Source organism: Equus asinus, chromosome 6, assembly GCF_041296235.1.
Source record: "Equus asinus isolate D_3611 breed Donkey chromosome 6, EquAss-T2T_v2, whole genome shotgun sequence".
In the NCBI taxonomy this organism is placed as follows: domain Eukaryota; kingdom Metazoa; phylum Chordata; class Mammalia; order Perissodactyla; family Equidae; genus Equus; species Equus asinus.
The window spans coordinates 19278500-19292370 of NC_091795.1; the positions used below are offsets into that span (position 1 = coordinate 19278500).

The window sequence follows — 13871 nt, forward strand, 5'->3', positions numbered from 1 at the left end:
GGTCCACATTATGAAGGAGTCCAGGAGCTGGCAGCCAGGGTGGTTCGTAGCTGATATCTCCCCTTGGAATTGTCTAATGAGATTTGTTACAAAAGTGAATTTCCTAGCTTAGAAAGTGACCAACAATTTTTAAAAATATCCATGTTTGTGATGTGCCAGCCAAAAGGAGTATTTTGGGTCTTCCTCTCTTCTAATTTATTCCAGGCCAAATGGGCAGCTCCAGCAGCCCAGGCTGGGTTCCAGGCCAGGAGGGGCCGGAGCGCCACTGCGCTGTCTTTCACTGGAGTCATCATTCTCTCTGGCAATCTGTTTTTACTCAACACTTGCAGATACAAAATTGAGATAATAGCTAACACATATTCAATTGCTTACCTTGTATCAGGCTCTGTCCTAAGATTTTACGTGTAGTAACTCATTTAACGCCTCATGACAACTCAACAAATTTCTCTCTTTGTTTTTCAATTGATGTTTCCATTCCTCCTAGAACCGTGCCTGACACAAAGTAAGATCTCATGAATACTTGTCGAATGAAGGAATGGGTAGAATGGCACTTCATGATTTACAGAAGCTCACCAAAGTACTATCTTTATCAAAAAGTGGAGTTCAGGATAGTTAAGCACCTTAGCTACCTGACCAAATAAACACTAGTATTTGTGTACTCTATTGTATTCTTAAATAATTCTGATATGTTATTGCCAAAGCCCTGTTTGGTCTTGGTCTTTTTTTTTTTTTTTTTTGGTAAGGAAGATTGGCCCTGAGCTAACATGTGTGCCAGTCTTCCTCTATTTTATATGTGGGGTGCCACCACAGCATGGCTTGATGAGTGGCATGTAGGTCTGTGCCCAGGATCTGAGCCCACAAATCCCAGGCCGCTGAAGCAGAGCACACGAACTTAACCACTATGCCACCAGGCCAGCCCCCTGTTTGCTCTTTTTATGTAAAACAGATTTTTGAAAATTCAATCCTGCCCTCTCCGTGCTGACTTAACAGTTTTAGAAATACTCATGTGCATTTCTCATGAATCTTACCTTGATGGTGGGTTCTAATATGTCACGTGGATATAACCTGTAAATAAATACCTTACATTTGTAAAGGCATTGCCTACTTAAAATGCACATTTAGAAATGAAGAATAATTTTGCCACAGAATCCCTATTTCCTAATTTATCTTCTGGGCCACAAGCACATTTTCCAAAGACCTGTGAACACGGAAGGCTTTCTCAGATCCTCTGCAAGCAGACGTGAGGGTATGACAAAGAACAAGAGCCACTGTGTACACCTCTCCACAGGCAGAGGGACACTCCCTCAGCAGGGCCCGTGTCTGTCAGTCTCAAGCAAAATCGCAGGCCAGCACGGCAAAGAAATCTCAGCAGCCGGCTGCTAGGAGAGAGTCTCACGACTCTTTCTTTTCTTAAATCCTATTTATTTCTTATTTCCCACCCATTTCCACCTTGGAGAATGTATGGGGCTGTGTGTGTGTGAGTGTGCAGATGTGAGTGTCTGCGTGTGTGTGAATGCGTGTTTAGGGAGGTCCGTGGGGAATCATGTGCTCATTTTTTGGAATGACCAGATCTGGGCTTCCCTGAGAGTCCTCGCATTGCAGTCAGAGCCCAGGGCATGGGTGACTATACCATAGCGTAGATTTGGAATGGTATAAACTTACTAGGGCACTGGCAAGTCCATTATTTACAGTGAAAGGAGGATGGTGTTTAGGATTAGAGAGCTCTGAGTTCGAATCCTAGCTCTGCCCTAACAGAGACCTTGACTTAGGTATGTAACCTCTGGTAAGCCTCAGTTTCCCCATCTGTAAAGTGGGGATATGATTTCCTGTTTCACAGGGTCCTTGTAAGGACAAAGTTAGATGCTAAATGCACAAGCCCTTTGCTTATAGCAGTTGCTGAATGCAATTAGATTTCTTTCCATCCAAGTACCAATTAAATGAATGATGGTTTTCATGTTTTGTTAACTTGCCCCAGCTCAATGGTTTCAGGTATGTGGTTGGATAGCAGTCTTTCCTGTTTGCTGTAGGATGAGGCCAAAAGCAACATGTTTTGCATGTGCAGGTTTTACTGAGGAAACAGGGATGTTCAGATGTTACAAGATTATTCTATGGATGGACAAAGGTAAATACCTTGAGCCAAAATTGATTTTTGTCAATAAGGAAACAAAAAGGCAAGCCACAGAATGGGAGGAAATATTTGCAATACAAATATTTGACAAGGGGATGTTATCCAGAATACGTAAAGAATGCTAAAAATAAGATAAGCAAACGAACAGAATATGGGCAAAAGTTTTGAATAAACACTTAACAAAAGAAGATATATGAATGGTTAGCCAAAAGGCATGAAAAGATGCTCACGATCATTAGTTATCAGGAAACACAAATTCAAACCATGAGAATTTGCCATTATGTATCCTCTAAGATAACTAAAATTGTAAAGACTGCAAACACCAATTGTTGGCAGGCCTGTGGAACTACTAGAATTCTCGTGCACTGCTGGTGGGAATGTAATATTGCACAACCACTTTGAAAAATTATTTGGCAGTTCCTTAAAAGTTAAAAATACATCTATCATATGACCAGTCATTTCACTCCTACGTATTTACTCAAGAGAAATGAAGACATATGTCTCCTCTAAGATTTTTACATGAATTTTCATAGCAGTTTTATTTGTAATAGGTCTAAACTGGAAATAACCAAAATGTGCATCAAGTGAATGCATAAATGAAATGTAATATATGCATTGCTTAGAATGGATTCTGGTCAGCGACTAAAAGGAACAACTTCTAATACATGCTACAAAGTGGATGAATCTCAAAACAGTGTGGTTATTGAAAGAAGCAGGACATAACACATACTGTATAATCCCATTTACATAAAATGAAAACTAATCTACAGCGACAAAGAGCAGGCCAGTGGTGGCCTGGAGGTGGGGGTGAAGGAAGGGATGGACTGCAAAAAGTCATGAGGCATTTTTAGGAAAATGTGGAAATATTCTGTAGCTGGATTGTGGTGGCATTCTAATGGATATGTACAGTTGTCAAAATACTTTCAATGGTGTGCTTTGAATGAATGCAATCTGTTGTAAATAAACTATTCCTCAATAATGTTGATAAGGAAAAAAGATGCATATTTTAGACCATAGAAAAATCACTAATAAAAATAAGAGTAGCATAGTTAGAAAGCTAACAGTGGAATACTAAAAATTATTCAATTAATCAAAAGAAGACAAGAGCAGTGGGAAAAGGGAACAAAGAACATATGGGACACTTAGGGGAAAAATTGCAAATGCAATCATGTTGATAATTGCATTAGGTGTAATGGTTTAAACACTCCTATTTGTAGATTATCAGATGTAAGTCAAGACTGAACTGGATGCTTCCTACAAGAAACTCACTTAAAATTTAAAGACAAATAGGTTAAAAGAATGAGAATAAAAAATTTATATCTACAAACAATAACCATAAGAGAGCTGGAGTGGATATATTAGTATTAGATAATGTAACTTCTGAAAAAGGAAAATTACCAAAGATAAAGGGGAACACCTCATGATGTTAAGGCAATCTATTCATCAAGAAGACATAACAATCCAAATTTACATGGACTCAACAAAATAGCCTCAAAATACATGAAGCAGAGATGGAAAGTACTGAAAGGAGAAATTAGCAAATCTAAAATTATAGTGGCAGGCATCAATCCTTCTCTCCGAGTAACTGATATAATAAACAGACAAAACTAGTAATGAGACAAAAGATATGAACAACATTACTAATGAACTTGACCTGAATGACACTTATTGAACACTCTACCCAACAACAGGAGAATACACATTCTTTTCAAGTGTACATAGAACATTTATCAAGACAGACCATGTAAATTTAAAAGAATTGAAATCATACAAAGTATGTTCTCTGAGTAGAATGAAATTAAATTAGAAATTAATAACAGAAAAATATCTGGAATAATCCTCAAATATCAGGAAACTAAACAACACACCTAATTCTTAGGTTAAAGAAGAAATCACAAGAGAAATTAGAAAATATTTTGAACAAAATGAAAATGAAATATAACATATCAAAATTTGTGTATACAGCTAAGGCAGTGCTCAGAGGAAAATGTATACTTTAAATGCTTACATTAGAAAAGAAGAAAGGTCCAAAGCCAATGGCATAAATTTCTATTTTAAGAACCTAGCAAGAGACGAACAAATCAAACAATTAAATTAAACAAATAAAGAGAAAGAATAATGAGAGCAGAAATCAATAGAATAAGAAGTGTCAAAAAAATAGAGAAAAAATAATTAAGCCAAAAACGATTTTTTTCTTTCAAAAGATAGATGAAATTGATAGACCTTTAGTTAGATTGGTCAAGGAAAAAAGAGACACAAATTACCAGTACCTGGAATAAAAAAGAGGACATCACTACAGATCCTACAGACTTTGAAAGAATAAAATTAAATATCATTATTATTATGTTACTGATGCAATATCAGTATAATGCCGACACATTTGACAGCATATGTGACATACGCACATTTCTTGAAAGATATGTACTACCAAAAGTGACTCAAAAAAGAAAGAAAATTTGAATAGCTTTATTGGACATTACTGGTGAAATCTACCAAATATTTAAGAAAAGAAAACACCCAAATTTTATACAAACTCTTTCAGAAAATAAGGGAGAAGCGTAAACTTTCCAACTAATTTTTGAAGCATTACCCAGACACCAAAAACCAGACAAAGCCATTGTGAGACCACTTTTTCCTATGGACAAAATGTTAGTACATCACATACTGTCAAATATAAAAAGGGTAATATACAATGACCAAGTGGGGTTTATCCCGGGAATGTTAGGTTGGTTTAACATTTGAAATCAAGCTATATAATTCACCATATTAACATGAAGCAGACAAGTCACATAATCACCTCAATGGATGACACTCAGTTGATGGAGAACAATCAATGAATCAACACATCTAACTGTTGTCACCATGATCAAGCTCCAGCATCTGGGCCTTCCGTTGAGACCAATGAGGCCATACGTCATGGCACTTCCCTGGATCCTTCCAATAAGTTTGAGATGCTTAGAGGAAAGTACCCTCCCTGTGTGTTGACCACCCTTGACTTTAGTGCCTGGTCCTAGGGCTTCCTCTGTGTCCTGGAGTTTGGCTGAATTTAGAAAGATTTCAGTAAAGCTTTTTATTCCTAGAAGTTGTTACAGACACTAACTCATTTTAAAAGAGACTTTATAAACAAGGCTAATAGGAAGGTGTTCAAAAGAAGAGAGCGGGAGGGGAAGCTGTACCCTCCACTATGGAATTTTGAAAGATGGCAGAGAAGAAAACCAGAACTTGATACAGAACCTCTTAATCTCAAGTTCATGCACCCAACGTGCAGCAACCCAAACCCTGAGACATCAGTGCTTGGAGAAGGAGAAAGATTTATTCGAATTGGCCAAAATCAGAAGGTAGTAGCCTGAGTTTGTTCAAATCAACCTTAACCAGAGCAAAAAGCATGGGGGTTTTATAGAGCTAAGGGGCTCAGCAGGAGGAGCTTCGCACTTCGGAGAAACAAAGGGGCCACTCCTGATGAGCCCTGGGGTGATCTGCAACACTGCTGAGGGCCAGCCATCCGGTGATCACAACCTCCCCCAAGGCATTCTTTCTTCTGCAACACAAACTCACAAACCTTCCAGACCTGAGTCAGCCCTCAAGTTAAACAATAAAACAGAAAATTGACAAGATTCATCCGTGTCCATGTTGGGAACAAGGTCAAAAGGCAATCACCTTCTTATTGAATATCCACAGTCACCCTCAGGTACCTGGCTTCAAATTGAGACAGAGGCGTGCAGACGGAGGAAGGCCAACAGACACTGCCATGCCCTGCACAGTAGTCATGCCCACAGTGGCCGAGGAATGAGGGAAAACAGTGACTCATGATTTTGAAGGAAGAAATGGTTCATAATCTGTATTCGTTTCTGAATGGTGCTGTAACTAATTGCCAAAAACTTGGTGGCTTAATATAAGGCAGATTTATTACCTTACATTTCTAGAGGTCAGAAATCTGAAATGGGTCTCACTGATCGATCAAAAATCAAGTTGTTGGGAGGGCTACGTTCCTTCTGGAGGCTCAGGGCAGGATCCGGTCCCTTGCCTTTTCTAGCTGCCGGAGGCTGCCTCACTACTTGGCTCTTGGCTGCTTGCTGCATCTTCAAAGCCAGCAATGGCCGCTTGAGTCTTTCTGTACTGCGTCACCCTGGCTGCTTCCTGGGTGTGTCCCTGTCTTCCTCTCCTCCTCCCTCTCACTTAGAAGGGCCCTTGTGATTACATCGGGCCCAGCTGGGCAATCCGGGATACCCTCCCCATGTCAAGATCCTTAACTAAATCACGTCTGCAAGATCCCTTTTGCCAGGTGGGGTAATATACTCTGAGGTTCCCGGGATGAGGACCTGGACATCGTTGGGGGCCATTATTCTGGCTAGCACACAGTACGTTTCAGGATTTTTGATGGCAGTGGAATTTAAAAAATTAGAAATACAAGAGACACGTGAAACTGTTTTTGCGTGAAGGCAAGAAGAAAATAGTTTGGAATATGATCCAAACTAGAGATTAAAATAGAGAGAGAAGTAAGCCGAGTGCTCCATTTCCGTGGGGTCAGAGGTGTGAAGACAGATGCCACCGTGAGCAATGAGGCCTGTGAGGGACTGGCTGAAAAGCAAACTTGGAGGGAAGGTGGAGGAGGGGCCTTCCTAGGGGAGGATGGTGCCGTGGAGCATCGCGGTGCGGGGTGAGGGTTCTGAAGGGCATGTGGCGGCTTCAGGAGCCACTGAGGGAAGACCAGGTTAAGCCCTGCATTTACTCAGTCACCGGCCTGTGTTTCCGTTCCCCCGTGCTCCCTCTCACGTGGGTTGGGGTGCTGCTGGGTCCCTCACACATCTCTGCCTGTCTCACAGGTATGCTGGGGTCCTCCTGGACGAGGACGTCTTCCACGGGAAGGAGCTGGTGGACAGTCGCCCGCTGCAGGCACTGGTGGCGGGGCTGAAGGCCTACAGTACCTGGGAGAACATCAGATGCCTGCAGGACTGCCGTGAGTGCACCGGAGGCATGGTGAGCCCCCCGCGGCCCCAAGGGGTGCCAGACCCGCAGGGTCCCTGTGTCATAGCCCGCGTTGGGGGAGCACTGTGTGCCAGTGCGTGGAGCACCGGCTTTGGAGCCAGGCGTAAACCCCGACGGCCCCCATGACCCTGGGTGCATTATTTAGTCTTGTCCTGTATGCATGTCCACCTCGTATGATGCTATGAGGACTGATGCAGACTGTTTGTAAAATGCTCGGCCCACAGCGCCTGGCCGGAGGCCCGCAGTAACTATCAGTAACTGTCAGTAACTGTCACCATCTATTGTGCGGTTGTTGACAGTATGGGAAGGGCCAATGAGGGTCAGATGATCAAAGCTCTGCTCTAGTGTTTGAATCCCTGGGGGAAAATGCAGGAAATGATTCCAGGGGCTTCTAGCCTGGGAAGGAGCAGACAGAGACGTGCCAAGCATTTAGGGACTGCTCAGTGTGTCCCCAGCCCCAGGCCTCAGACACGACTATGTGGTGAGGGCAGGAGGTGTAAAAAACCCCAGTGTGACCCTGGAGGGTTGAGGGAGGCTCTGAGAACAGTGGGCTTCTGTGCCCTTTTCCCCACAGCCCTCAGAGTGCAGGGGCCTCAGGGGCAGAAGGCAGGATGCAGGCAGCCTCAGGCCCTTGTGGCGGCCCAGAGCTGGCGAGGAGGGTATCCAGGTGGGGTCTCTGAGGGCAGGACAGGTGCGGTATTGGGTCATGGACCTGTGACTTGGTGGCCTGGCAGGACTACCGGCATTAGTTGTGGTGGCAACTAGGGTTCAGCCCCAGGTGGCAACCCTATGTCAGCAGCCCCCAGGGCCTGCCCGCCTCCTCAGCATGCGGGCCGGATGCAGGCACTGTAGGAGGAGTCTGGGAGGAGGAAGCCCTGTTGGGCCTTTAGCCTGAGTTTAATCCTAAACTTGGCTGAATATTTGCCTAAAAACAGCAGCTCCGAACCTGAAGGGAAAGATGAAGAGTTTTAGTCTCAGTGAGAAGTGGTCAAGAGCAAGTCAAGGGCAGCTGTAGAAAAGAAAAGGGAAAGGATGAGTTTCTGGAGAACCTGACAACCTGCCTGTCTGCATCAGAGCCAGGGCCCCATGGAGGGGCGAGGATGGAGCCTTCACCACAGACAGAACCCGAGGGTTTCTCCCACAGGAACTGTGAGGATGGGAATGTGAGCCTCCAGTGTTCTCTCATCTGAAAGCCAGCGTGATGGTTTCTCGTTAGGTGCCCGTGATGAAGGGGGCCTTGGTTAGTCAGGTGTGCTCTCTGGGTCCATGATGGTGGGTGTGGTGGTGGACACACTCACTTTGCTCCTGGGTGGATGTTGTGTGGGGGTCCACATGGAAAAGAAGGAGAATAGAGAATAAAGGGACAGCTCACCCTGAGCACAGCTGGTCCAGGAGCCAAGGTCTTCCAAGGTAGGCAGGAGCAATGACTTGCTGTGACCTTCCTTAGTGACCTGACAAGTTGGGAGACCCCTGGCAGGTGGCTGCTGTCCACCTGCAGCTCCAGGAATGTGGCTGCCTCTTCAGACAGGAGTTTGCTGGCAGCAGCTAGGGACAGAACTCAGGGATTCAGGTTAGAGCAAGAAGGTTTAGGTCAGCAGGTGGCAGGTAAGACTTGAAGTGACCCCTCAGGCAGGGACAGTCCACCCAACGGGAGGCCTGGGGCACTGCTGGGGGACTGAGCCGATGCAGATATTGTAGCCTGGGACAGATGACTTAACCCGAGGGCCTGCTCAAAACCCTCTGTGGTCTAGTCTTCCTTCCTTGGCTCCTTTCCTTTGAAGCATTTCATGGGCTTTCATGCCCAGTGGTCTCCTGTCCCCCGGCCTCATACCCTCCCTACACAGAGGCCCTCCTGCGCTCCTCTTGGCCTTCGTGACCTGCTGTCCCCAGACCTGGCCCCAGTGCACCATTCTGGGAGGCCATATTTTCCCTCGGTCAGTCCTGAGCCCTGGCAGGGATGCCCTGAACCAGCAGCCCTCACTCTGCTGTCTGTGACCCTGGCCAGTTGTGCTCTCCTTTGTTGCCCAGCACCACCCAGCAGTGTAGAAATGACCCCTCCACCACAGTGTTATAGACAAGACATGACGCTGGAGGGCAGCTCTTCCAGGGTGAGCGGCCAGCCCTGCCATGCCACAGGGCCCCCTGCTCACACAGCTTTGCTTCCCAGGAGCTCCCAGCAACCTGGGTGCAGAAGACCCTGATTCCCATTTTTGTTTCTTCCCTTCTCTTCTCCACCCCTGTATCCACTCAACACCTAGCACAAGGCTATTTGTAGAGACATAATATCTGTCGAGAGAAAAGCACAAGCATCTTCTAATTGTTTTCAGTTCAGATTTCCATCCACTGCATCTTCTTCAGGCAGGAGGCCTCCAGGAGCGGAGAGTCTGGACTTGGGTCTGGGGGTTGCTCAGATGATACTGAAAACCACCTCTTTCATGGCCTGTAGATCTTAAGTAGGTCTCGCTTCTAAAAATTTTATTTTGACACACATTTACTGTCTGTGAGCCAGCAACCCTGGGTGTGACCTTGGGCAAGTTATCTCCCTCTCTAAGCCTCAGTTTTCCCATGTTAAAAATGAGGATAACAGGCCCTCCTTTGCCGAGGTTGTGAGGGTTAAATTATATGAGACGATGAGCATGAAATGCCTCACACGTGAATCTGGGAAGTGGCGGTTGACATCTCTATGATGTGTCTAGCCTGGGGATTTGGAGGAAAAAAGCCTACACGGTCTGTTTTGCTTGCCATCATTCGAAGTGGATGCCGAGCCCAGCATGATGTGGCAGGCCCTGGGCAGCAGCCAGGCCTGGGAGGACTCAGTGAGGTCTGGGCGTAGGGGTGGGGGTTCCCTGAGCAGTTCGTTTTAGCAACTTAAAAGGCAACCAAGAGCCTTCCACATGGGTGGCGGAGGACCTGCTGGGTAGGGGACACCTGCACACGGGGGAAGGTGTGGGCGTATGTGGCGCTTCTAGGAACCTCAGGACGGGCATGGGCTGTGTCCAAGCGAGGGTGCAGGGGAGGAAAGGAGTGAAGAAAGAGGCCAGAATTAGACCTGGAGAAGGGACTAACCCAACCACACGGCTGGTGGAGGCCAGCACTCAGGTGGCACTTCCGTCCCCAGAACCACGGGCTGCAGATGACTGAGTTCATAGAGACAGAGCCTTTGACACGGTGCCTGGCACGTAGTAGTCTTCACGATGTTAGCGATTCTCATTTATTGCCATTTTACAAATGAGTAAACTGAGGTCAGACCATGAAGGCAGAGAGGGCAGGGACCGAGTCCTTGACCACTACCGCCCTACTTCTCACTATAGCGTTGAGTATCAGTAAGCACCTGCTGACTGACAGACGGTTGAACAGATGGCCTGATGGACAGTGGATTGATGGACAGATGGAATGGTGGACAGACATCCATGATGGACAGATGGGACTGACTCAGTGCTTGCCCTGTGTACCATTTTTCTTTTTTACTCTTAGAAGTTGAGATTAATCCACAAAACTTGGCCCCCTTGATCTTTTCTTTCTTTATTATTATTTTTTTCCCTTGAACACTTTTTTTAACATCTGACTTTATCCTTACTTTTGGAAGAGAAGGATACTGATATTGCCTATAGGCTGCTTGTATTCAGAACGACAGTGACATTTATTAAGTCCAAAACCTGCCCAGGCCCATCTTGGTGGCTCATTTGTTGTATAGTTTAGAAGACAGGGACTTAAGAAGAGGGCAAGGATGGGAAATCATTGTACAACTTATCAAGATAGGAGTACATCTGGCACCTCATGTTTGCCTCTTCTCTCAACCTACGGCCCCGTGAAATCCTGTTTCTCTCGACCGCTAACTTTAATGTTTGTTGCTGTTGCCTAACATGAGCACCAGCTGTGGAGGGCAGCTTCTTTGCTGAGTAAAGCATATTTGGAATCACATTTATTATATTATTTTTACCAATTTCAAAAATAGTGCATATCCATTGTAGAAATTTTTGAAAATACAGAAAAGAAGTACATATATCCCCTAAATTTTACTTCCCAGAGATGTTTGTTATCATGAACACTATATCCTTTCTATGCATTGTGTGTGCAAGTGTTTAAAATCTTACAACCTCTCCTTTTCACCTAAGAGTTGACATGCATACTCCTTCATATCACTCCTTTGCAACAAAGTTTTGATGGCTGGTACCCGTTATCGTGTAGACATACCATAGTTTATTCAACCAATCCTTTAGTTTATGTCAAGTTTTTTCATTATTATAAATGACACTATAGAAAACATTCTGGTACCTAACTTTTTCCTTTTTTGCAGACCTGTGATTGTTTCCTTGGGATCAAGTATTCAAATGATAATTGTGTTGTCAATAAAGGTTATACCAATTCCCACCCCCACCAGCAGCTGAACACAGAACCTTAATAGTTGCTGGACCAGTGGCTTTCAAACTCTTTAGACCAGTGACCCAAAGTAAAAGGTACACTTTTCTTTACTACCCTGCATTTGCAAAAATATATATATGAAATCAAAAAAATAAATTTCACGAAACGGTACTTGCCTCACTATTGTGATGTGCTCTAGTATTTTCTTTCTAGTTTATGTCATTTTAAGAAAAGCTAGTCATGATGCATTAAATTGATTTCACGACCTGCTAGTGTGTCACAGCCTGTCATTTTCAAAACAGCCCAGACTCATTGATCAAACAGAGACGGTCTCGCTCCATACAGTTGAGAGCTGCATGTCAGCAAAGTGTGTTGACGGCAATAGCAAGAGGCTGGGGTTTCAGGGGAATATATTTTCTGGCTCAGACTGTGGGGTAGCTTCCGCTGAGACCAGAATCTCGGATAATTCAGTTTTCACTGGAATGCTATTAATTTGGCCCTTCGGGACTTAAGATTATGTATTTGAAAATGGAAAAGAGATAAAGGCCTTTAAATGTCTCCTGAGCATTGATACTTAGAAAAAGTGATCCGTTCTCCCTTTCTGCTTGGCTTCTTTTGCACAGTGGCCTTCAGCGTTTGGTCTAGGCAAGAGTTTACAATCCCAGAAGGGCTGCTCTTCAACTGTTCTGTAGAAACCCTGGATTCTGAGATTCTGTCTCTCCACAAATTAATGTTCCACAGCTTTTGGTGGTCGATGTTAATAACATTATCGGTCTGTATCGGGAAATCATGAGAAAGTCTTCGGTTGGCTGTTTCTACAAGAGCCTTGGCGACTATTGCTTTCTTTGGGTGAAAGGCTGAATGTTGTTTAAAGAACATTTGTAGCAGTGAAGTAGATATATACAGAGTGTGAATAGAAGTGAAACTTTGTAATTAAATCATATTTTTGTCTATTAACTCCTTTGTTTCCAAGCTCAAATTTTTTCTAACTATCTCTACCTTTTGAGCACGGTCTGTTACATTTTGTGCATAAAGCCTGGGATAAGTGAGATTTCATACAAAAAGGAAATTTTTTCAAAATCAGATCAAATGAACAATACGGATTGGAAGTTTTATAACTCATGTTCATGCAAGCACTCCATTGCCTTAATGACTGCTGATTGAGTTATTAAGTATTTCTAACTTCTTTCTATGTGTGGAGTAGTGTCCTAGGGGCACATTCCCTGCCCCAAGGGCCAGGTAATGGGAGGGGGCCACCATTGTACACTGTGGATAGAACTGGGAGGCCCTAAAAGTTCAGTTAAATGAGCACTAGGGGACTTCAGCTTCTGACCACACTGAAGGAACATGCAGCCCATATGCCTTCCTACTGAAGCAAACAAAAAATGGACAACATGTATGAACTAAATGGTTTGCCAGACCCTGGACCTCAAGCAATGAGGGCAGCAATCTCTGAGAGAGAGGAAATAGATCAGATGGACCCTACTCTTGCCCCTAGTTTACTGCCTTGAGAGAGTTTGCTCCAAGCCCTGCCTCAGGGGGGAAACCGAGGCGGAGCCCCAGGGCAGCGAACTCCCTGATTTGAAGACATGGGTGTGAGAGTCCAGGGAGAACAAGGAACCTAGAATTCACGGGATAGAGGGCCGGCCAGAGAGAACCGGCCAGAGAGAACTCAGGGATCTGCAGCGGGGCCCTCCGGATATCCAGCTGAGTATTGACTGTTGCATGTGTGTGAGGGAACGACTTGAGGCTGAGGAAAGAATCACCCGAAAGGATTAGAGGGAACAGCCTCTGGTGCTCACAGGGGACTGAGAACAGCGCCTTTTCCCACAGCCTGTCTGAAAACCCCAAGACTCACAGCCTGAGGGAAAAAATGTTATGTGTAAGAGAACAAAGATAAGGATGACAGCCAATTTCTCATTGGGAAACAAAAATGCAAGCAAGGGGACCATGGAGCAACATTATAAAAAGTACTAGAAGAAAAAACGTCAAGCTAAAATTCTATACTCAGCAAAATTGTGTTTCAAAACAAAGGTATAATAAAGACGTGTTCAGACTCGAAAAAGTTGGACGGATTCATCACCAATAGACCTTTACTGAAGGAAATTTACTAAAGGAAATTTTTCACACAGAGGGAAAATGATACCAGTTAAAAAATGTGGATCTAGGGGCTGGCCCCGTGGCCGAGTGGTTAAGTTCGCGCGCTCCGCTGCAGGCGGCCCAGTGTTTCGTTGGTTCGAATCCTGGGCGCGGACATGGCACTGCTCATCAAACCACGCTGAGGCAGCGTCCCACATGCCACAACTAGAAGGACCCACAACGAAGAATATACAACTATGTACCGGGGGGCTTTGGGGAGAAAAAGGAAAAATAAAATCTTTAAAAAAAAAAAATT

At 44.5% G+C, this 13871-nt stretch overlaps 1 protein-coding gene across 9 annotated transcripts in view; it reads left to right on the plus strand.

The window, feature by feature from the left end:
* Positions 1 to 13871, plus strand: part of ACOXL (acyl-CoA oxidase like) — a 359669-nt gene that overhangs the window by 182305 nt on the left and 163493 nt on the right. For all 9 annotated transcript variants that reach the window (XM_044772863.2, XM_070511750.1, XM_070511749.1 and 6 more), the window contains one exon: positions 6952 to 7105. In XM_044772863.2, the coding sequence (XP_044628798.1) occupies positions 6952 to 7105 (154 nt within the window). The remainder of the gene's footprint in view (positions 1 to 6951; positions 7106 to 13871) is intronic.